Source organism: Homarus americanus, unplaced genomic scaffold, assembly GCF_018991925.1.
Source record: "Homarus americanus isolate GMGI-L3 unplaced genomic scaffold, GMGI_Hamer_2.0 scaffold6317, whole genome shotgun sequence".
In the NCBI taxonomy this organism is placed as follows: Eukaryota; Metazoa; Arthropoda; class Malacostraca; order Decapoda; family Nephropidae; genus Homarus; species Homarus americanus.
In genome coordinates this window covers 383,826-408,487 of record NW_024730668.1, presented here as the reverse complement: position 1 = coordinate 408,487, position 24,662 = coordinate 383,826, and the positions used below count along the sequence as shown (strand labels likewise).

Here is a 24,662-nt window from a genome sequence, read left to right as displayed (position 1 = left end):
AAGAGCAGTGAAGCAATACGCTGAGGACGTGTGTGTGTGTGTGTGTGTGTGTGTTTACTTTATTGATGTAATACACGAACACCTGTGATAAAGTCAACGTTAAGTCAGGTTAAGTTAGGTTAGGTTAGATCAGATCAGGTGAGGTCAGGTCAAGTTAGCCATCAGGGTCATATGTTAGGACGAGTCATTATGGCACAGGGTACAAGCTGTTTACTTAATAGTGACACGTGACCTTATTTACCCAACAATGACAACAGAAAATACATTAGATAATTTGTTATTAGTGTAAAATTAGTTTCGCGGTCAGGATATGATGATGATGATGATGATGATAATTTTATTATTAGCATCATCATTATTTTTTATGATTATAATTTATTATTATTATTATTATTATTATTATTATTATTATTATTATGACACAAAGTAAACAATATCCTGACACAGGTAAATAAAAGAGACAGGTTCCTTAATTAGTATACTCACCTGTCAGGATGATGTGTGCCTGTTTCTGTCTCTCTCTCAGGCGGGCGTACTGCTTCTTCAGGGCCGAGATGTCCAGGTTTGGGCGTGTGATCTCTCTCCCCTCGTGGGCGTGGCGGGGAGAAGGATAGGCCAGGGGCGTGAAGTTGATGGGGGAAACAGCTGACCCTCCTCCTACAGGTGAGGGACCCCGATTGGCCTCCAAGTCTGGGGGAGGGAAACTGGAGTGGTGAGGGAGGCTGGTGATGGTAGGGAGGGAAGGAGGGAGGGAGGGCGAGGGTGGTGAGAAGGGTTGGACTCGTCGGGTGAAGGGAAAGGACGAAGGAAAGGAGTGATGGGAAGGGATGGTGGAGTGGAGGGATGGGGTGACAGTGAAGGATTGAGTGTTGGGATGGATGGAAGGAGTTTGTAGGATGGAAGGATGAAGGGAAGGACAGGGAAGTGAGGGGGAGAATGAGGGGATAAGAGGAGAGTGAAGAAAAGGAAGCGAAGAGGAATGGGAGAAGGGGGAGGGGCGAGGTGAAGGAGGCAAGGAAGGGAAGAAGGTGAGAGATATAGCAGGAGGGAGAGGGGGCCATTGTGCGTGTTTCACTTCTCTGTGGAAATGGCCATGTACAGGGAGCATGTCATGGGCTGTCATGGTGGAGGTACTTCCCCAAACTTAAATCTTCATACCTAAAACCTTAAGACCACTTCCCCAAAACTTTAAACTACTTCCCCTAAGCGAATTTTACTTTTCCAATTTTTCCAACTACTGTCTTCCCACCCTTTACCCCCAAATAGTCACTTTCCATTACTACCACATACTTTCCCAGATAAAATACGGCGGCCGAGTAGACACAGTATTCATTATTTCTACTCTAAAGATTCAATGCTTCGATTCCGGGGGCACTACTAGTCTAACCAGCTGTAAATGGATACCTACTTTTACAGTTGGGGGAATGAACGCCATCGAGTGTAGTGTTGGTCAAGCTACCTCAGAGATTATACTGAAGGATTAATGTATGTTATATAATGGACTGTTTCTTCTCGGCAGTTGTCTCACTCTGTCATTATAACCTAAGACACACACACACACACAAAAAAGTATCCTTACCCCTTGTACCCATGAGAATCAACTCACTCTTCCTGAAGATACCAGAGAGACCGAACGCCGTGGCTACTGCTATCTTCTGGTCGTCTTCATCGTTGTCGTAATCGTCGTCGTCGTCCGAGTAGAAGAGACGCAGCCCCCGCTTGGCCACGGACGACACCGACTGGGTCCAGGGAGTGATGTTGTACGTGTACTTGTCACGCAGCTCGGCCAGTCCAGGGAAAGGGAAGGGCGCCATACACACCACAGTCTGAAGGTGGAGGAGGTGGGTAACATGTGGAGAGTGAGAGGGTACACTGGGATATGTGTTCACTTTGGCTTTATACAGAGAGAGAGACCCACCACTGCACTGCTGCCTGTAAGGGGAGATACTGAAATATGGATGGTTGGACCCGTAGAATTATTTAATACAAGTACTGTACTTAGTGTATTTCTGTATAATATACTATGTTGCATATTATACACACACCTATGAAGACATTCCCCAACAGCCTCTCTCTACCTCCCTCCACCTCCCCAACACCCTCTCTCTACCTCCCTCCACCTCCCCAACACACTCTCTCTACCTCCCTCCACCTCCCCAACACCCCTCCTTCCCACCTCCCCAACACCCCTCTCTCTACCTCCCTCCACCTCTCCAACACCCTCTCTCTACCTCCCTCCCTCTCCAACACCCTCTCTCTACCTCCTCCACCTCCCCAACACCCTCTCTCTACCTCCTCCCACCTCCCCAACTTACCCTCCTTCCCACCTCCCCAACCACCCTCTCTCCTCCTCCACCTCTCTCCAACAGCCTCTCTCTACCTCCCTCCACCTCCCCAACACCCTCTCTCTACCTCCCTCCACCTCTCCAACACACTCTCTCTACCTCCCTCCACCTCTCCAACACACTCTCTCTACCTCCCCCAACGCACTCAGTCTGATCAACAAGAAATAAATGAAACTCATCAATCGTCTCACAAGGAAGGACAAATTTCTAATGATGTTGACAAAACATCTCAGAGTTAATTAATTTGATTACAACCCTTTTATGAAGGCCCGTCTCCCTATCTACCTAATAGAGACTTGTTAACCTAACCTAACCTAACCTAACCTAACCTAACCTAACCTAACCTAACCTAACCTAACCTAACCTAACCATACCATCTCGACGTCCCTTTCACATCACTTGACCGAATATGTTCAAACTTTATCGTAAAAATTCTCCGAGTTATTTCGGTGTCCAATGTTCATCGCCTCACTACCGACTTAGTGTAACGAAGTGCATCTTTAAGTTAGTCTACTTGATGGTCTTACATGTTTCAGGTAAGTGTTGTGATGAAGACCCCACGACATTTCAAGATTTATATTTTCCAAGGTAAATATTAACTAAATTCCCACAGACTTGAAATATATTGATAAATGACCAAGCGACTACGTAGGCATATCTCTAGTCGCTTAGCTAACGATTTCCAGATATCTTCGTCATCTTCCCTCAGTGTATCCCGACAGGTGTACAGGTGGGTAGCGGTGAGGCCCCTTGACAGTCACCCCAAGAGTTCACACGACCTCCTCGCAGGGAAAATGACATGACAGACATACACTCCACTACCTACTATACCTCCTTCAACATATGCCCACTTGACACCCTGATGTCCCCATTACCCTGTTCTTTCTTAACTTGGCATTATTCTCAAGGCGATCCGGCGGCCATTAGCGGAATAAAAGAGCCAGTGTCGTTAACTTTTATACGCGAGGAACAAAAATCAAATTAGATTTTCTACATAATTTATGACCCTAAAGGCGTATGAGAGCAGCCATTAAGATAATGTTCTCCCCTGTAAAGTATCATCACTTGTTTTATACTTAATACAGACCTTCAACTTTCTACTCGGACCTCACTGTATTTGGTTGGTTCGTAGTTTTGAAATGGGATTACAGTGAAGCTGGTACAGAGACAGATAGACTGACAAAGAGGGATAGATAGACAAAGAGGGATAGATAGACAAAGAGGGATAGACACAAACAGATGAAGTAACAGATGTGTAACAATATTATACTTGTTGACAAAGAGAGAATACGTTTATATAATTGGTAACGTGAGTCTTATACTGTATTGACTGACTGGTAACTATACACCAGGTACTACATCTACCACATACTACCATACACAAGCACATACTCCCATACAGTACACTATCACATACTACCATACACAAGCACATACTACCATACAGTACACCAGCACATACTACCATACACTATCACATACTACCATACACAAGCACATACTCCCATACAGTACACCAGCACATACTCCCATACAGTACACTATCACATACTACCATACACAAGCACATACTCCCATACAGTACACTATCACATACTACCATACACAAGCACATACTCCCATACAGTACACCAGCACATACTACCATACACAAGCACATACTCCCATACAGTACACCAGCACATACTCCCATACAGTACACTATCACATACTACCATACACACAAGCACATACTCCCATACAGTACACACTATCACATACTACCATACACAAGCACATACTCATACAGTACACCAGCACATGCCTACATACCCCTAGCACATACTCCCCTTGCTGAGTACACCAGCACATACTCCCCCATACAGTACACTATCACATACTACCATACACAAGCACATACTCCCATACAGTACACTCCATCACATACTACTGCAAGCACATACTCCCATACAATTACACCAGCACATGTTTTACCATACACAAGCACATACTCCCATACAGTACACCAGCACATACTCCCATACAGTACACTATATCACATACTACCATACACAAGCATACTCCCATACAGTACATATCACATACCATACCTAGCATACTCCCCACTTACAGTACCTTTTATGCCTATACACAGCATACTACCATACACAAGCACATACTCCCATACAGTACACTATCACATACTACCATATGCAATCACATACCACCATACACTACCACACACCACCAAATACTACCATAATGGTTGGCCCTCGTGTAACGAGGATGGCCGGCCCTAGGGCCACCTAGGCGTGAATTTGTCGAAGGTGTAGAAGCTGTCGCCAACACAACAACCACACCCTGAGTTAACGAGTTGCATGACAGTGTCAAGGAATAGTCCGAGAAGACCGGACAACTCGCCAACTGCACTGGCTAACCATTACCCCGGAATACGATTCGCTAATCGATTAACATCCAGGTCCCCAATTACTGCTGGGTAGACAGAGGCAAATGGCGTAAAGAAACTTCCCCATAGTTTCACCCTGCCCGGGGATCGAAGCCGGGTCCATTCGCTTGCGAGGCGAGCATGCTGACCATTACACCACAGGTCGCCACACTATACCATAAACTAGCACATACTACCATACACCACCACATACTACCACACTCTACCACATAATAGGTTGGTTGGTTAGTTTGTTAGTTGAGGTTAGGTTATGTTATGTTATGTTATGTTATGTTAGGTTAGGTTAGATTAGGTTAGTTGAGGTTATGTTATGTTAGGTTAGGTTAGTTGAGGTTATGTTATGTTAGGTTAGGTTAGTTGAGGTTATGTTATGTTATGTTATGTTAGGTTAGGTCAGTTGAGGTTATGTTATGTTATGTTATGTTAGGTTAGGTTAGTTAGTTAGTCTAAATTAATCACTAAAAGACTCGTTAAGTTTATCTACATCCGGAATTTTTTCTATGAAGCTTGTAGTGATGAAACACCTGTGGCCACCTGACACGTCCACTCAGGGTCGTCCATGACAGCGAGTCTGACTTCCCTCTCTCTCTCTCTCTCTCTCTCTCTCTCTCTCTCTCTCTCTCTCTCTCTCTCCGTTTCTCTCTCTCTGTCCTTTTCCCTTTTCATTCTCTCTCTCCTTCTTTTGTACTTTTCTTCTCTCTCTTTCTAACCCTCTCTCTCTGTCAGCTCCTCTCTCTCCCTCATTTCATTCTCTCCTTCCCTTACCCCCTTCTCTTCTACAAGTACCTGGGCTAGGATCGTCACCTCTCCTACTCTCCTCCCTATTTCTCCCATCCCCACTCTCCTCTCTCCCCATTCCCCCTCTCCCCATCCCCACTCTCTCTCTCTCTCTCTCTCTCTCTCCATCCCCTCTCCCATCCCCCCTCTCTCCCCTACCCGCCTCTCTCTCCTTCCCCTCCCTCCCTCACCCTCCCCTCAAACTAATGGTGCTGGATACCACCTTACACGACGTCTGGAGTAATGGAGGCCCTCAACCCCTTCTCCTCCTCCTCCTCACTCCCTCATTTCTTTTCCCCTCTGATACCCCTTGTCTTCTATCCCCTCTCCCCTAACACCTCATTTCCCCTCCTCTCCGATCCCATGTCTTCGTACCCCTCTTCTCCCCTCAGCTCTGTCTGCTACCTGTCTCCTTCCCTCACCTCTGTCTCCTCACCCCTCTCTCCTCACCCCTCATTTCTTCTACCCCCTAATCCCAAAAGAACCCAAAGTGAAGTGACTAAGATTATGACAGGTGAGAGAGAGAGAGAGAGAGAGAGAGAGAGAGAGAGAGAGAGAGAGAGAGAGAGAGTTATCTTTCGTGACAAAGGGTTGATCAAAGACTTCAGTAATACACTTGTTAGTCTTTGATCAACTGGGCAGTGGCGACACACACACACACACACACACACACACACACACACACACACACACACACACACACACACACACACACACACACACACTAGCTCACCTGTGTGTTATAGGATCAACAGGTACACAAGAGAGCCAACAGGTAAACACAACACAGAGGTAAACAAATTGTATATAAATTGTACACACAGAAAAACCCACAGATGTAAACACAGTAACTTGAGTGTATACAATGGGGTTTACAGGCACACACACACAAACACGTACATACATACATACATACATACGTACATACACAAAAGACGACCTGGGACCTCTAAAGTACAAGTGGACGACTCCCTCAAGATCAAAACACTAGACGACCCTTCACCTAGCCTAGCCTCTCTCTCTCTCTCTCTCTCTCTCTCTCTCTCACCGACGGGGGTACAGGTTTGCATTCCAGACCTCTACAGGAAGGAAGGAGGATAGAAGGAAGGAGGAAGAAGGATAGGAGGAAGGAGAGAGAGAGGAGGTATGGAATTTATAGCTGGCTCATACGACACAGTTTGTATTTATGCTTTTATACGACACAGTTTATATGTATGATATGTATACGACAATCTTTATGTAAGCTATATATACGACACAGTTTATTTGTGTGCTATGTATACGACACAGTTTGTATAATATGAATACGACACAATTTATATGTATGATATGTTTTGATCACACACTCCAGCTGCCATCCTGGGAGTCGTAAAGTTGTCGTGTAGAGAAATTCCTTTCCCCGAGTTTCCTTTATCTCTTATCTCTCTCTCTCTCTCTTCTTGTCTTCTTTACTTCTACTTAACTTATCTTTCCCTTCGCTTTTCCCGAGCTGTAAGTTGACTTATTTCTCAAGGAATTCCGCACCTTCTTCCCATCTATGTAAATGACATCTGAGACGTTCTTTCATGTGTGTGTGTGTGTGTGTGTGTGTGTGTGTGTGTGTGTGTGTGTGTGTGTGTGTGTGTGTGTGTGTGTGTGTGTGTGTGTGTGTGTGTGTGTGGATGGTGTCTCCCTCTCACACCTAACAACTCTCCTCCAACAACAACAACAAGTAATACGTATGTAAAGTGTATACTCTGGATAGCGGAATTTACGTACAATATTCCCACAACACATACTGCTATCGTTGACGTATTCCTCCAATAGTTTCTTCAACTGGCCACTGCATAACGATACCTCAGGACGAGTTTGACTGTATCATGTTATGTATCGTAAAGGTAAAGCTGCTGTATTGTTATGTATTGTAGGGGTAAAATAGTCACACACACACACACACCTGACCCACAACACAACTGACCACACACGTGCACACACACACCACCACACACACACCTGACCACCAACACACACACCTGACCACAACACACTTGACCATAACACACACCTGACCACAACACACCCACACCTGACCACAACAAACACCTGACCACAACACACACCTGACCACAACATACACCTGACCACAACAAACACCTGACCACAGCACACACCTGGCCACAACACACACCTGACCACAACACACACCTGACCACAACACACACCTGACCACAACACACACACCTGACCACAACCACACACTGACCACAACAAACACCCTGACCACAGCACACTTGACCCACAACATACACACAATACAACACACACCTGACCACAACAAACACCTGACCACAACACACACACACCCCTGACCACAACATCGAGCCACAACACATCTGACCTAAGACACACCTGATCACATCACACACCTGACCACAACACACACCTGATCTTAACACACCTGACCACAAGACACACCTGATCACAAGACACTGACCACAACACACCTGACCACAACACCTCCACCACTACACACCTGACCACAGCACACACTTTACCACAACACACCTGACCATAACACACCTGACCACAACACCCCCAACACAACACACCCTGATCTAACACAAACCTGAGCCACAACACACCTGACCACAACACCCCCCACCACTACACACCTGACCACAACACACACCTGACCACAACACACACCTAACCACAACACCCCCGACCACTACACACCTGACCACCCCACACCTGACCACAACCCCCACCTGACCACAACACATCTGACCAAAACACATCTCACCACAACACACCTGACTACAACACACCTGACAACAACACATCTAACACAATCAAGTTAATGTGTTAAGGAAAAATATCCCCAGGTGTCCCCTATCTCACTCACACATGTACGACCTTCATTTACTAGAGAGAGAGAGAGAGAGAGAGAGAGAGAGAGAGAGAGAGAGAGAGGTGGTCGTTACACGTAGTATACTCTATGTGTGTGGTGTATGTGTGACGAAACGCCCTCCAGCCATATAAATGCACGAGCGAACTGAGACAGATAGACAGACAGACAGACAGACAGACAGACAGGGTACCAGAACCAAACCAACTATATACGTACAAACAATAACAGTAAATTTTCATCACTAAACAATAGCGAGAAAAACAACAATTAGGAACATATATTTAGTGTTGCAAAATATCACAGTAACCACCCCCCCACCCCAAGGCTAAATATGTCCGCTTTGTTCTCTGTGGGAAAAATGTTGTCATGGGAAAATGTTATGAGCAAAAATTTCGTTATGGGGAAAAATTTTATGGGTAAAATGTTGTAATGGGAAAAATATTATGGGTAAAATGTTATGGGTAAAATGTTGTCATGGGAAAAATGTTGTCATGGGAAAAATGTTGTCATGGGAAAAATTTTATGAGCCAAAATTTTGTTATGGGAAAAATGTTATGGGAAATAGTTGTCATGGAAAAATGTTGTCAGGAGAAAATTGTTGTCATAGTATAATTGTTTTTATGGGAAAAATGCTATGGGTAAAATATTATGGAAAAAATGTTGTAATGGGAAAAATATTATGGGAAAAATGTTATGGGAAATAGTTGTCATGGAAAATTGCCGTCAGGGGAAAAATATTATGGGTAAAATGTTGTCAAGGGAAAAATAAAATATCGTGCCGCGGAAACTGAATTTGAGACGAAATTGTTGTTGCATGTGTCCTGTGACGTCATGCATAAAGGGACTGACTTACCCAGGACCTGGAACCTAACCTAACCTAACCTAATCCCAACCAAGCCTATCCTAACCTAACCCAACTTAACTCAACCTAACATAACCTAACTTAACTTAACCTAACTTAACTTAACCTATCCCAACCTAACGTAACCTATACCAACCTAACCAGTCCTAACCTAACGTATCTTAATCCTAACCCAACCTATCCTATCCCAATTTAATCCAACTTAACCAAATCCAACTCAACTTAACCTAACCTAATCCATATGTACAGTAAGTTAAGGTATCGCATCTCTAACCTAACCTAACCTAACCTAACCTAACCAAACCAAAGTCATTATAACGAGGCTAATCCCAAAATTCTTTGATTCCAGAAAATGATCAACAAGAACAACATTTTGAGAATTTTTTGGGGGAAAACTTAAAAAAAAACCTAATTCTCAACATTATTCACCCCCCCCCTCTCTCCCCCCACCCGAAAACTTCTCTTGGAATTGACATTGGAATTGAAATTTAGGAACTGAAGTGATTTGCGAGCATAAAATTCCAACACCAGAACGAAAACCAAAAAACACCACAGGTATTCAGAATTTGCAGAAGTCATTAACACCTACAGTAAATTAGAGTTAATAGATGTAATTAACTTGTCTAATAAATTACAGTCAGTCATATCAAAAGCCATTAGCGAGTAATTATCAAGACTTATATCTCTGGGGTATATATATATATATATATATATATATATATATATATATATATATATATATATATATATATATATATATATATATATATATATATTTAATCCAGTGTTAAAAAAAAAATAAATAAATCGGGTAATCTGTGAGTAAAATCGACTATAAAAGTATCATGTTTGAGGTGATATCATGTTCAAGGTGATATGTTTGAAGTGATATCATGTTTAAGATGATATATATATCACCTCAAACAAATCATTTCAAACATGATATCATTTTACAGATGATATCACCTCGAGGATGATATCACTTCAAACATCATAGGCGACGGGAAAATGAAACCTTACATAAAGGTTGCCAGACACAGATAAATATAGCCACAATAATATAGCCAAAGAGTTCAAAATAACCACAAAGAAACAATATAGCCACAAACAATTAAATATACCCTTAAATATATCCACAAAGATGCGAATATAGCCACAATAATATAGCCAAAGAGTTCAAAATAACCACAAAGAAACAATATAGCCACAAACAATTAAATATACCCTTAAATATATCCACAAAGATGCGAATATAGCCCAATATAGCCACAATAATATAGCCAAAGAGTTCAAAATAACCACAAAGAAACAATATAGCCACAAACAATTAAATATACCTAAATATATCCACAAAATATGCGAATATAGCCACAATAATATAGCCACAAAGATAGAAATAAAACAATAATGATATTGACAATTAACATGAGAGCTTTGAGTCAATATTCTAATTAAGGATTAAATTACCTTGTTAATTACGTAGAGTGTAAAGTGAGTAGTCTAGCTGGGGGAGGGATTGAGGAGAAGAGGGATTGAGGACTGAGGTAATGGGGATGGGGCAGTGTGTATGTATGTATGTATATATATATATTGATAGTGCTTATCTCTCTCTCTCTCTCTCTCTCTCTCTCTCTCTCTCTCTCTCTCTCTCGTATCTCACTATCTCCCTATCTTTCGCTCTGTCCCTATCTCCCTCCATCTCTCCTCACCTCCCTCAGTCTCTCTCCTCCAACAGTACCTACAGGGGACACATGCAGCCCCACCATTAACAGCTTGGAGGCTCAAGGACACGATTTATCTTGTTAACATGATAATTTTAACCTTCTCTTACTTCCTCCTACCTCAGTATTCCTTCTTCCTCCTTCACTGTACACCTCCTCTCTTCCCCCTCTCCTCTTCACCCTCCTTACTCTTCACTTACACCCTCCTCCTCCTTCACCTTACACATAAAGGAAGAAAACCATCGGAAAAAAAATAAATAATGGCTGAGAGAAGGAGAGAACTGGACAAAGAAAAAATAGGGAGGATAAACCCACCTGGGGGGGGTCGATGGTGGGAACAGACACACGTGGTGTTACTCCCTCCTTCTCTACGCCCCTGTCTCCCTTCTCTCCCTCCCCCTACCTTCCTTCCCCTTCCCCACCTCCCTCCCTCCCCACCTTCCCTCTCCCCTTATATCTCCCTCAGCTCCCACTCCCCCACCCATCACCCCATGAGTACCAACAGGTGCCAGGGCCATTGTTCAGGTGTCAGGATGAACTTGTTGTACATGTAACTTTTAAAATATCTGAGGATGACACACACACACACAAACACACACACACACACACACACACACACACACATACACACACACACACACACACACACACACACACACATACACACACACATACACTCTCGCACACACACACATACACACACACACACACACACACACACACACACACACACATTCTCACACACACACATTTCTACACACACACACATCCACACACACACATTCACACACACACACACACACACACACACACACACACACACACACACACACACACACACACACACACACACACTGACACACACACACACACACACACACTCACACACATTATACACACTAACATTCACACACACACACATTTCTCACACACACAATATTACACACAACACACACACACACACATACACACACACACACACACACACACACACACACACAAACACACACACACACACACAAACACACATTCACACACACACATTCACACACACACACACACACACACACACACACACACACACACACATTCACACATTCACACAAATTTTGTTCCAATATCATGAAAAATACAACATATCAATCACGTAATATACAGTGTACCATTAAAACTGACAAATAAAATCAACTAAACCATCTCACCCTTACTTATCTTAACCTAACTCTAACCTAATCCTTAATCCCAACCTAAACCTAACCAAATGATCTAAGATTACTTGTTAGTTAAATGTTTAGTTGTTAGATTAAGGTTAAGATTTACTGAGTTAGTGTTAGGTTAGGTTGCTAGGGTGATAGTAAATAAGTGGGATTGTGGTAGTTGTGGTTAGGGTATGTTGGGTTAGGCAGTTTTGGTTAAATTAGGTTGGGATAGGGGTTGGGTTGTGTTGTGTTGTGGGTAGTTTTGGTAAATTAGGTTGTGTTAGGTAGGTTAGGTTGTGTGATTGGGGTTGGGTTGGGTTTGGTTGGTTTATTTTTTCTTTAAAATAGCTGGCGGTTCCTTACTGATGAGATGACCTTTCGTAGGATATTATACATTATTTCCTTACTTATTGCCCAGTTCATACATTATTTCCTTTATCTATTTCCCAGTTCATATCATTATTTCCTTTAGCTATTTCCCAGTTCATACATTATTTCCTTTAGCTATTTCAGTTCATACATTATTTTTAGCTATTTCCCAGTTCATACATTATTTCTTTATCAATTTCTCAGTTTATCTCCGAATTTAGAGATAATAAGTTTTACAGCACGAGAGAAAGGTGGGTATACAGTAGTTGTTTACGTGCGAGGAGGTTGGTGGGTATACAGTAGTTGTTTACGTGCGAGAGGAGTTGGTGGGTATACAGTAGTTGTTTACGTGCGAGAGGAGTTGGTGGGTATACAGTAGTTGTTTACGTGCGAGAGGAGAAATGTTCTGTTATTGAGGGGAAAGAAATAAAAGGCGCTTAGAGTCATTACAGGAAGTGGAAGGATGAGACAAGTTCTTATTGAAGACTCGGGGAATGGAGGGGAGAAGGGGAAGGGGAGGAGGAGGTGGGGGGGTGGGTGGGGGTAACACTCCATCAAGCGGCACCCTTCCCCTCACAACTATACAGTACACAGAGACATAAACACACCTTTACCTACACTGACGGCAAGAAAGTGCTCCACAATGCTTCAGGTGAGTCATTGAGCAAGTTTCTTTATCTCATTTTACTCCTGTATTTTATCTTAATCCCTAAGTTATGAAACAATCAACATGTCCTCAAGTGGTTGTACAGTGTGGCTACAGACTGACAATTGCAGGATAGTTAGCATGAGACAGGTGTGGCCAGCGGTGCATGATGGACATGTGTAGAAGTTCTCAGGCGTGGGCAGTGTTTTGTGAGTAGGCTTAGGTTAGGTGTGTGTTTAGGTTAGTGTGTGTGTGTGTGTGTGTGTGTGTGTGTGTGTGTGTGTGTGTGTGTGTGTGTGTGTGTGTGTGTGTGTGTGTGTGTGGGTTAGGTTAGGTTGTAGAGTGTGTGTGTGTGTGTGTGTGTGTGTAAGGGTGTATGTGTGTGTAGGTTAGGGTGCTCTGTGTTTGTGTGTAGGTCAGTGGTGTAGTGTGTGTTTAGGTCAGGGTGTAGTGTGTGGGTTAGGGTGTAGTGTGTGTTTAGGTCAGGGTGTAGTGTGTAGGTTAGGTGTAATGTGTGGAGTAGGGGTGTAGTGTGTGTGTTTAGGTCAGGGTGTAGTGTGTGTTTAGGTCAGGGTGTAGTGTGTAGGTTAGGGTGTAGTGTGTGTTTAGGTCAGGGTGTAGTGTGTGTTTGGGTCAGGGTGTAGTGCGTAGGTTGGGATGTAGTGTGTGGGTTGGGGGTGTGGTGTGTAGGGTTAGGTGTGGTGTGGTGTGAGTTGGGGTGTGGTGTGTAGGATGGGTGTGGTGTGTAGGTTGAGGTGTAATGTGTGGGTTAGGATGTGGTGTGTAGGTCAGGGTGTAGTATGTGGGTTTAGGATGTGGTGTGTGTAGGTTAGGGTGTAGTGTGTAGGTTGGGTGTGGTGTGTAGATTAGGGGTGTAGTATGTAGGTCAGGTTGTAGTGTGTAGGTTAGGTGTAGTGTGAAGGTTAGGGGTGTAGTGTTAGAGGTTGAGGTGTAGTGTGTAGATTAGGGTGTAGTATGTAGGTCAGGGTGTAGTATGTAAGTTGGGATGTGGTGTGTAGGTTGGGATGTGGTGTGTAGGTTGGGATGGTGTGTGGGTCAGGGTGTAGTATGTAAGTTTGGGATGTAGTGTGTAGGTTAGGATGTAGTGTGTAAATTAGGGTGTAGTATTATGTGGTTAGGGTGTAGTGTTGGCTTTGTGTGAGGTAGGGTTTGATGAGTCCCCAACTCGGTGGCGCTACACACACACACACACACACACACACACACACACACACACACACACACACACACACACACACACACACACACACACACTCTAGCTAAGTCTAATCGGAACACGTAATTAGAGGAAGGCTGGACCTTTTTCACTTGTGACGTGTAATGAATAAACTAAATTAAGTGTTAAAAAATGGAGAGGAAGATGTGTAATAATAATAATAATAATAATAATAATAATAATAATAATAATAATAACAATAAATAATAATAATATATATATATATAATAATAATAATAATAATAATAATAATATAATAATAATAATATAATAATAATAATAATAATAATAAAAAAAATAAATAATAATAATATAATAATAATAATAAAAAATAATAATAATAATAATAAAAATAATAATAATAATAATAATAATAATAATAAAATAAAATAATAATTAACACATACATACTCTTATACATATAACACACATACACACTACATGTATTCAGCTTTAAAGATATATGGATATATGTATATGTTTTCTATATAGGATGTCAGTCTTCGTTTACAAATATGAATTATTGAACAGAGAGAGTTCGAGCAAATACAACCTTTTTAAATTACAAACACGCACACACACACACAGACATACACTCACAAAATCATACACAGAAACACAAACATACACAAATCATACAGGAGACATAACAACAAACAAACAAACCACACAGGAGAAACATATGGAGAAAAACGTGAAAAAAAGGAAGGGAAAAGGAAGGAAGGAAGGAAGGAAGTCTCCATAAATAGTACTAGCAAGGAAGGAAAGAAGGAAGAACTACAGTTAGTACTAACAAGAAAGGAAGGAAGGAACTGCCCCATAACTAGCACTAACAAGGAAGGATGGAACTCCCCAAACCTAGCACTAAAACAAGGAAGGAGGAAGGAAGGTCCCCAGCTAGTACTAACAAGGAAGGAGGAAGGGAGGAAGGAAGGGAGGAAGGAAGGAGGAATTCCACAGCTAGTACTAACAAGGAAGGAGGGAGGGAGGGAAGGGAGGAGGAGGGAGGGGGAAGGAAGGAGATAACTAGCACTAACAAGGAAGGACGGAAGGAACTCCCCAAACCTAGCACTAACAAGGAAGGAGGGAGGGAGGAAGGAATTCCCCAGCTAGTACTAACAAGGGAAGGAGGAAGGGAGGAAGGAAGGAGGAAGGAAGGAAGGAAGGAATTCCACAGCTAGTACTAACAAGGAAGGAGAGGAGGGAAGAAAGGAGGAAGGAAGGGGAGGAAGGAAGGAACTCCCCACCTTTAACTAACAAGGGGTCGTGAAACACAAGTCGGTCATCACTGGTCTCAGCACATAATGGTCGCTGGTGGTGAGGTAAGGTCGCTTCAGTACCTCCAGGCTCAAGGCTTGGTTAGTAGAGAGCTGATGGGAGACAAGAGTTTTTACTACTACTACTACTCTGCAACTGCTCCTACTAGTACAATACTACTACGGTACTACTGCTACTACTACAGGCACATATGGGGTCACAAGCACAGACAGGGTCACAGGCACACAGGGTCACAAGCACACAGTCACAGGCACATGTAGGGTCACAGGCACACCTGGGTCACAGGACACACGGATAGCACAGCGAGTCAAAGCACACACGGGGGTCACAGGCACAACGGGGTCACAGGCACACACAGAGGTCACAGGAATACACTGGGTTTACAGGCACATACAGGGTCACAGGGACACACGAGGTCACTGGCACACACGGGGTCACAGGCACAACACGAGGTCACAGGCACACAGGGTCCATGCACACGGGGTCACAGGCGCACGGAGAGCACACACGAAGTCAAAGCGCACATAGGTTCACAGGCACACGGGTTCACAGGCATACACGACGTCACAGGCACACACGGGTCATACAAGGCAAGACACGGCGTTAAAGATGAACCCTTGATAACAATGACCGTCTTGACAAGCCCATCTCCTGACAGGATCCCCAGGCCCATTACCTCCCTCATATTTTCTGGAAAGTTACAAGGAGGCGAATTTATTTACTTATTTCCCACTGTGTTGACGTTTGTGAGGCGGAGGTGACGTAGTGTGTTCGTTGAGGTTCATCTGAGAATGTTTAGACACGACGATTGAAGGCGGCGTGAGATCTCGTTTTCAAATTTGCTATTTTGAGTGAAAGTTAGTTCCATGAGCTTGATAGCCTAGTAAAAAGCCTGCTTGTGTCTATGGAAGGAGTTGGATAATTATTTTTCTTATTGGGGTCCAGGTACTGCTGATAAATCGTTCAGTTTTTCTTATGTGACGACGAAGTCAAAGTCCCGTCCACAGTTCGGACAGTGTGAGTCACGGGCCACTGAGCGAGCATCATGGTGGCGGCGGCAGCGAGAGAGACTGACATCTCTATTTTGATGGCTCACAGTTTTTATCCTCAGTAATCCATAACTTCTTTAAAGTTACTAGATTATTTCATGCTCCGCCATAAATATGGATAGGCATTTACATCTTGTACGTACGTCTGTCTGTCTGTCTGTACGTGTATTAATGTATACGAGTATACCCTCAATAACACCGAAACAAAATCTCTTTTTTACCACTGGGAATCATTATTTAATTCTCCTAAAGATATTCAGCCGTCAAAACAACAACACTTCGAAATCACAACAAACTTCATAATCACAACAACTACAACCAGATCACTTATAAATTATGTTAATATTGTAATTTATAATCCACACAGCCTGTATACTTTTCCAAATTACTTATTCATAAAAAAGTGATTACATAAACGGAACTCGTAAAGAGGTCGGCCATGAAAGGTAATAACACAGGTGGGTAACTCGTCATCGGTTAATTAAGGTCATTACCTCAGGTGTGCTGTTTGGGGTATGTGTGTGTGTGTGTGTGTGTGTGTGTGTGTGTGTGTGTGTGTGTGTGTGTTTGTGGATCATTATGAGTGCAGTGGTCTAAGTCTACTGCACTATGGAGAGAGAGAGAGAGAGAGAGAGAGAGGGGGGGAGAGAGGAGAGAGAAGAGAGAGAGAGATTCTACTTTAAATACAGCCAAGTTAACCCTCTCTCAACCATCCAGTGTAGGTAATTATATGCAATGCGAGGTGAGCAACCACTCTAGTTCGTCAGCTTAGAAAATCCAACGAATTGATTTCATTTGCTACTAATTGCAAGTGAGAGATCATTACACTTGCATACTAATGATAATTACTTAGTTAATGTTATTGGTAGTTGATTACGGTTCATCAGTACCCATGTCATTAAAATCTGGCTAATGAAACATTTCTCTGTGTTGATTGGTAAGAGAAGGTAGTTATTATGACACTAATTAGTTATTTGTATAGAAGTAATTTTTTATATCCTATCAATAACACACAGGGTAATAATTGTACATTATATAATTCTCTATTACTACTAATTACTTATCTAATCCCACTTAACTACATAAAGCTACTTAATTACATCATAGTAATAGTTCATTACATAATACTAATTAATTACTTAAGATTAAAAGACCCGCAATAAATTCAATTAATTTTCGCTGGAGGTAAATGGGCCTGGTGGTGGGTGCCTGGTGGTGGGTGCCTGGTGGTGGGTGCCTGGTGGTGGGTGCCTGGGTGGGGTGCCTGGTGGTGGTGCCTGGTGATGGTGCCTGGTGGTGGGTGCCTGGGTGGTGCCTGGTGGTGGGTGCCTGGTGGTGGGTGCCTGGTGGTGCCTGGTGGTGGTGCCTGGTGGTGGTGCCTGGTGGTGGTGCCTGGTGGTGGGTGCCTGGTGGTGGGTGCCTGGTGGTGCCTGTGGTGCCTGTGGTGGTGCCTGGTGGTGGGTGCCTGTGGTGGGTGCCTGGTGGTGCCTGGGTGTGGTGCCTGGTGGTGGTGCCTGGTGGTGGGTGCCTGGTGGTGGGTGCCTGGTGGTGGGTGCCTGGTGGTGGGTGCCTGGTGGTGGGTGCCTGGTGGTGGTGCCTGGTGGTGGTGCCTGGTGGTGGTGCCTGGTGGTGGTGACTGGTGATGGTGCCTGGTGGTGGTGCCTGGTGGTGGGTGCCTGGGTGGTGGTGCCTGGTGGTGGTGACCGGGTGGTGGTGCCTGGGTGGGGTGCCTGGTGGTGGGTGCCTGGTGGTGGTGCCTGGTGGTGGTGCCTGGTGGGGTGCCTGGGGTGGGTGCCTGGTGGTGGGTGCCTGGTGGTGGGTGCCTGGTGGTGGGTGCCTGGTGGTGGTGCCTGGTGGTGGGTGCCTGGTGGTGGGTGCCTGGTGATGGTGCCTGGTGGTGGTGCCGTGGGTGGTGGGTGCCTGTGGTGGTGCCTGGTGGTGGGTGCCTGGTGGTGCCTGGTGGTGGTGCCTGGTGGTGGTGCCTGTGGTGGTGCCTGGTGGTGGGTGCCTGGTGGTGGTGCCTGTGGTGGGGTGCCTGGGGTGGTGCCTGGTGGTGGGTGCCTGGTGGTGGTGCCTGGTGGTGGTGCCTGGTGGTGGGTGCCTGGTGGTGGAGCCTGGTGGTGGTGCCTGGTGGTGGGTGCCTGGTGGTGGTGACTGGTGGTGGTGCCTGGTGGTGTGGTGGTGGTGCCTGGGGTGGGTGCCTGTGGTGGTGCCTGTGGTGGGTGCCTGGTGATGGTGCCTGGTGATGGTGCCTGGTGATGGTGCCTGGTGGTGGTGACTGGTGGTGGGTGCCTGGGTGGGTGCCTGGTGGTGGTGCCTGGTGGTGGTGCCTGGTGGTGGGTGCCTGGTGGTGGTGCCTGGGTGGTGTGGGTGGTGGGTGCCTGGGGTGTGCCTGGTGGTGGTGCCTGGTGGTGGTGCCGCGGTGGTGTGGGTGTGTGCCTGGTGGTGGGTGCCTGGTGGTGGTGCCTGGTGGTGGGTGCCTGGTGGTGGTGACTGGTGATGGTGCCTGGTGGTGCCTGGGTGTGGGTGCCTGGTGTGTGCTGGTGGTGGTGACTGTGATGGTGCCTGGTGGTGGTGCCTGGTGGTGGTGCCTGGGTGGTGGGTGCCTGTGATGGTGCCTGGTGGTGGGTGCCTGGTGATGGTGCCTGGTGGTGGAGCCTGGTGGTGGGTGCCTGGTGGTGGGTGCCTGGTGGTGGAGCCTGGTGGTGGGTGCCTGGGTGGTGCCTGGTGGTGACTGGTGATGGTGCCTGGGTGATGGTGCCTGGTGGTGGGTGCCTGGTGGTGGTGCCTGGGTGGGTGCCTGGTGATGGTGCCTGGTGGTGGTGCCTGGTGGTGGTGCCTGGTGATGGTGCCTGGTGATGGTGCCTGGTGGTGGGGCCTGTGGTGGTGCCTGGTGGTGGGTGCCTGGTGATGGTGCCTGGTGGTGGTGCCTGGTGGTGGTGCCTGGTGGTGGTGCCTGGTGGTAAGCTGCGGTGGTGCCTGGTGATGGTGCCCGGTGATGGGTGCCTGGTGATGGTGCCTGGTGGTGGGTGCCTGGTGGTGGTGCCTGGTGGTGGTGCCTGGTGGTGGTGCCTGGTGGTGGGTGCCTGGTGGTGGTGCCTGGTGGTGGTGCCTGGTGATGGGTGCCTGGTGATGGTGCCTGGTGGTGGGTGCCTGGTGATGGTGCCTGGTGGTGGTGCCTGGTGGTGGTGCCTGGTGGTGGGTGCCTGGTGGGGTGCCTGGTGGTGGGTGCCTCAACAGTCATTGGCAAATGTATCTGGTGTGGTACTCTGGTTATAGCTGTCCCCCTATTCCATCCAAGTAATCTCATCCCAGAGAGAGAGAGAGAGAGAGAGAGAGAGAGAGAGAGAGAGAGAGAGAGAGAGAGAGAGAGAGAGGAGTTATATACAGTAACTCACCTGACTAGCTTGTTAGCGTCTGTGAGGCGAAGGTGAGCATCTCTCTGGTGAGGACGCCCATCACTGTGTAGAACTCGTCAGCTGAGTGCACCTCCAGGATACGTCTGTGGGAGGAGGGTGGTGATGATTAGCTAGGGTGATGATGGTGGTGGTGGTGGTGGTGGTGGTGGTGAGTGGTGGTGGTGGTGGTGGCGAGTGTTGATGGTAATAGTAGTGGTGATGGTGGTAGTGGTGATGGTGGTGATGGCGAGTGATGATGGTGATGGTATAATAAGTGATGGTTGTGGCAGTAAAATCATAAGATTATCCACAACAATGAGACAAACTAGAGAGAGAAGACTGTGTTGCCGGCCACCAATTGTTGTGAGGGGAGTACCAGGTAGTGATGGTCGCTGATGAAGGTAATCACCAGGTTTAATGATGGTAGATCAATTGTTCAATGAGAGAGAGAGAGAGAGAGAGAGAGAGAGAGAGAGAGAGAGAGAGAACACAGTTAGTTATGGTTGTTTGTATGATAGCCAGCTTCGGTATTAATAGATTTTGTTTACAATAATTATGAAGGATCCTCTACCAGTAGGTAGTAGGCAGCTACCAAACAGGGAGGTACTACCTCCTGGGAAGATATTGGAAGCAGGGTCTACCATTAGAATTGTCTAATGTGACCCTGCTGCCATATGGCAGCACAAAATAGTGACCTCTTTTACACACAATTGCAGGGTCTCAATTATTTCTCTTACTATTGACAACACAACATTAATATAGATTTTCACTCGATGTTTTATTAATATATATATATATATATATATATATTTTTAATTGTATTTATTTATGGTTCAATTTTTCGTCCACCAGGCCGTGGGGTCGGGACCTGTTCCGGGAAGTAATCCCAAAAAAAAAAAGTACAAAGGTGATGTTAATGAAGAGATATTCGTTCATGGAATAGACCAATAAAAATGCGGTGCTAGTGTGGTGTTAGGGCCATGAAAGACGGTCAAGCAAATCATCATGTCCAGCAAAGGGTCAAGCAAGTCATTAAGAGGTCAAGCAAGGTCACACTGGGGTCAAGCAAGTCATTAAGAGGTCAAGCAAGGTTCACGCAGAGGGTCAAGCAAGTCATTAAGAGGTCAAGCAAGGTCACACAGAGGGTCAAGCAAGTCATTAAGAGGTCAACCAAGGTCACGCAGAGGGTCAGCAAAGGTCAAGAAGAGGGTCAATAGAAAGTCAAGCAAGGCCTGCACTTGACATTATTAGGGACCGCCACGCTTTGCTATAAACAGATGAATTGTTGATTCCCCACACACTCATCATTCTGTCACTTGCTGACAAAACCATTGACCCTTCAGGCTTTACGGCCTTAATGCATGAGTCATAAAGGCAAGCATGAATCACATGCTTCCCAGATGGGCGATGTAAACGCTTGCGCTTACCTGCACAGGATGTAAGGAGGTGCCTAATAAACTAGCTGGGGAAAAAGTCATTAAGAGGTCAAGCAAGGTCATGTAGAGGGCAAAGCAAGTCCAGGCAAGTAATTAGGAGGTCAAGCAAGGTCAACCAAGAATAATAATGTAACTTACCAGGGGTGGGTCATGCTGGGTTTAGTCAAGCGTCATACAGTGCTGCTAAGGGTCAGACAAGACATGGCCCAAGATCTGCTACACAAATTATAGCAGAGGTCAAGGAAACTCACAAGGAGGTCAGTTAAATGTCAGCCTTGGGGTCATGAGAACGAGGGGAGGGGGTCATGTACACACCAGGTAGATGTCATGATGGAATAATTCATGCAAAGATTATGCCTAAGGTCAAGGAAAGGTCATGCGTGTTGAAGCAGTGTTACAAGGGAGGCTGGCGGACGTATGACAAGGCTTATGGAGACGTGTCATGCAAGGGTCAAATGTGGTCATGGGAGTACGGGAGAGGTCAAGATGATGGGGAGGGGCGAGGGGAGAGGTGAGGAGGAGGGGTGGAGTTAGGGGTGGGAGGAGGGGGGAGGTGGTGGTGGTGGGGAGGGGAGGTGAGAGGTGGTGAGTGAGGGGGGAGGTGAGGGGTGGGTGAGTGAGGGGCGGGGAGAGGTGGGAGGGACGAGGGAGAGGTGAGGTGAGACATGAGAGCAGAGGATGACGTCAGGGAGGAAGGAGGCACTCAGGAGGAGGAAGAGGAGGAGGAGGAGGAAAGAGGAAGACACAAGGAGGGAGGAGGAGGAGGAGGGAGGGAGACGAAGAGGGGAGGAGGAGGAGGAGGAGGGAGGAGAGACAAAGAGGAGGAGGAGGGGAGGAGGAGGAGAGGGAGGAGGAAAAGAGGAAGACACAAGGAGGAGGGAGGAGGACGGCAGTGAGGACCAAGAAAGTAAACACAGGAGGCTAAAGAGGTGGCAAAAAAATAACAGAGAAGTTATAAAGGGAGAGGAGGGAAGACTGTTACGAGGCGAGGAGAGAGGAGATGGGAGAGAGGAGGAGGAAGAAAGGTAGACGAGTAAAGAGGAGGAGGAAGATGAGGAAGAGGAGGAGGAGGAGGAGGAAGAGAAGAAGGAGAATAGAATGAAGAGAGAGAAATAAAAGGAGGAGGGAAGGAGGAAGAGGAAGAAGAAGAAGGAGGAGAGAGGAGGGGAGGAAAAAGGAGGAGAGAGAGGGAGGAAGAGGAAGAAGAGGAAAGAATGAGGAGGAGGAAGAAGAAGAAGGAGAGAGAAGGAGGAAAGAAGTCAGAGAAAGCCAAGCGAGAGTTTTTATACCTTAAAGGAAAAATATGAAGTGAAAGAAGGGAATAAATGAAAGAAGAGGAGGAGGAAGAAGAATTGTCAATAGAGAGAAGGAAAGAGGAGGGGAGGAGAGTTGGGGTACAATAAAGGAGGAAGGAAGCAAGAAGGGAAGAAAGAAGGAAGGAAGAAAGAGGAAGGTTAAAGTACAATAAAGGAAGAGGAGAGAAGGAAGGAAGGAAGGAAGGAAGGAAGGGATGGAGGGTATAACGTACAATAATGGATGAAGAAGGAAGGAAGGAAGGAAGGAAGGAAGGGATGGAGGGTATAACGTACAATAATGGATGATAAAGGAAGGAAGGAAGGAAGGAAGGAAGGAAGGAAGGAAGGAAGGAGTAAAGTAAAATAAGAATGGAAGGAGATACAAGGAAGGAGGACGATAAAGGAGGAGGAAGGAGGAAGAAGGGAAGGACACATAACGAAGGAGGAGGAAGGAAGAAGGGAAGGAAGAAGGAACTGAGAAAATTTAATTAAAGTTAAGGTGATGGAGAGATACAAGAAGATGGACGATAGGTGGCGCTCTGGGTGAAGTGGCCCACCAAATATTACCACAGACAGACAGACAGACAGACAGACAGACAGACAGATAAACAGACAAACAGACAGATAAACATAGACAAAACACAGAAAAACAGACATATAAACAGAAAACACAGACAAACAGAGATTAATGGAGAAGCTTTCCAGGTGTGTGTGTGTGTGTGTGTGTGAGAGAGAGATCAAACACACAATCATCGTCTGCAAAACATAAAACGAAACGAAAAGAGAGAGAATAAAAGAAGGAAATAAAAAGGAAATAAAACGCCGCCGAGAGTGAAACAGATAGACACACACACACACACACACACACACACACACACACACACACACACACACACACACACCACACACACACACACACACACAGAGGACGTCTTCCACACAAAGATATTTTCGCTAACACGATAATAAAGGAAGGATTTAATTATGAGAAACCTAAAAGTGAGAATAATTGTCGAGAATAGTTGAGTGAAAGACGCAAGGTGAAGGACGCAAGGTGTGGGGGACGCAAGGTGTGGGGGACGCTAGGTGAGGGACGCGGATTGAAGGACGCAAGGTGAGGGATGCGAGGAAGGACGCAAGTGAGGGACGCGGGTGTGTGTGACGCATGGTGAGGGACGCAAGTGAGGGACGAGGTGTGTGGGTGACGCATGGTGAGGGACGCATGGTGAGGGACGGAAATTAGGGCACATTATAAAACTCAAGTAAAAGAGAATCCTGGCGGTTCGAAGGAAGCAGTGACGACCTATTGAGGCTCCCACCTTCTGATTATGAACCAAACAACTTTTCGATAGATAGATAAATAGATAGATAGATAGATAGATAGATAGATAGATGGATACAGTAGATAGATAGATAGATAGATAGATAGATAGATAGAGATAGATAAACATTCAGTAAAATCATCATACAAGGTACAGTATACATAGACAGTGCAGTTATAAAAACACTTCTTGTTCATTAAATGTCATGTTAGATCTATTCCCATCTATGTTAAAATGCCTCCCATTTATTTTACAATGAACGGTAATTATTTTCTCGAGTGGTAATATTAGATCAATAAATTGGAACTGGTTTATTTTTTATTTATTTATTTATTTTTTCGTTACATTACCATATTCTGCAGTTATAATTCTCTATCTATCTTAAGTTATTA

At 45.4% G+C, this 24,662-nt stretch overlaps 1 protein-coding gene across 1 annotated transcript in view; it reads right to left on the bottom strand.

Moving 5' to 3' along the window:
• The window catches only part of LOC121867149 (mucin-3A-like), a 36,514-nt gene extending 16,193 nt beyond the window's left edge, over positions 1-20,321 (bottom strand). The window contains exons 1-3 of the mRNA XM_042366900.1: positions 20,220-20,321; positions 1,580-1,829; positions 487-690 (exon numbers count right to left, since the gene is read on the bottom strand). Of these exons, the coding sequence (XP_042222834.1) occupies positions 487-690; positions 1,580-1,814 (439 nt within the window). The 5' untranslated portion in view covers positions 1,815-1,829; positions 20,220-20,321. The remainder of the gene's footprint in view (positions 1-486; positions 691-1,579; positions 1,830-20,219) is intronic.
• Between the last annotated feature and the right edge of the window lie 4,341 nt (positions 20,322-24,662).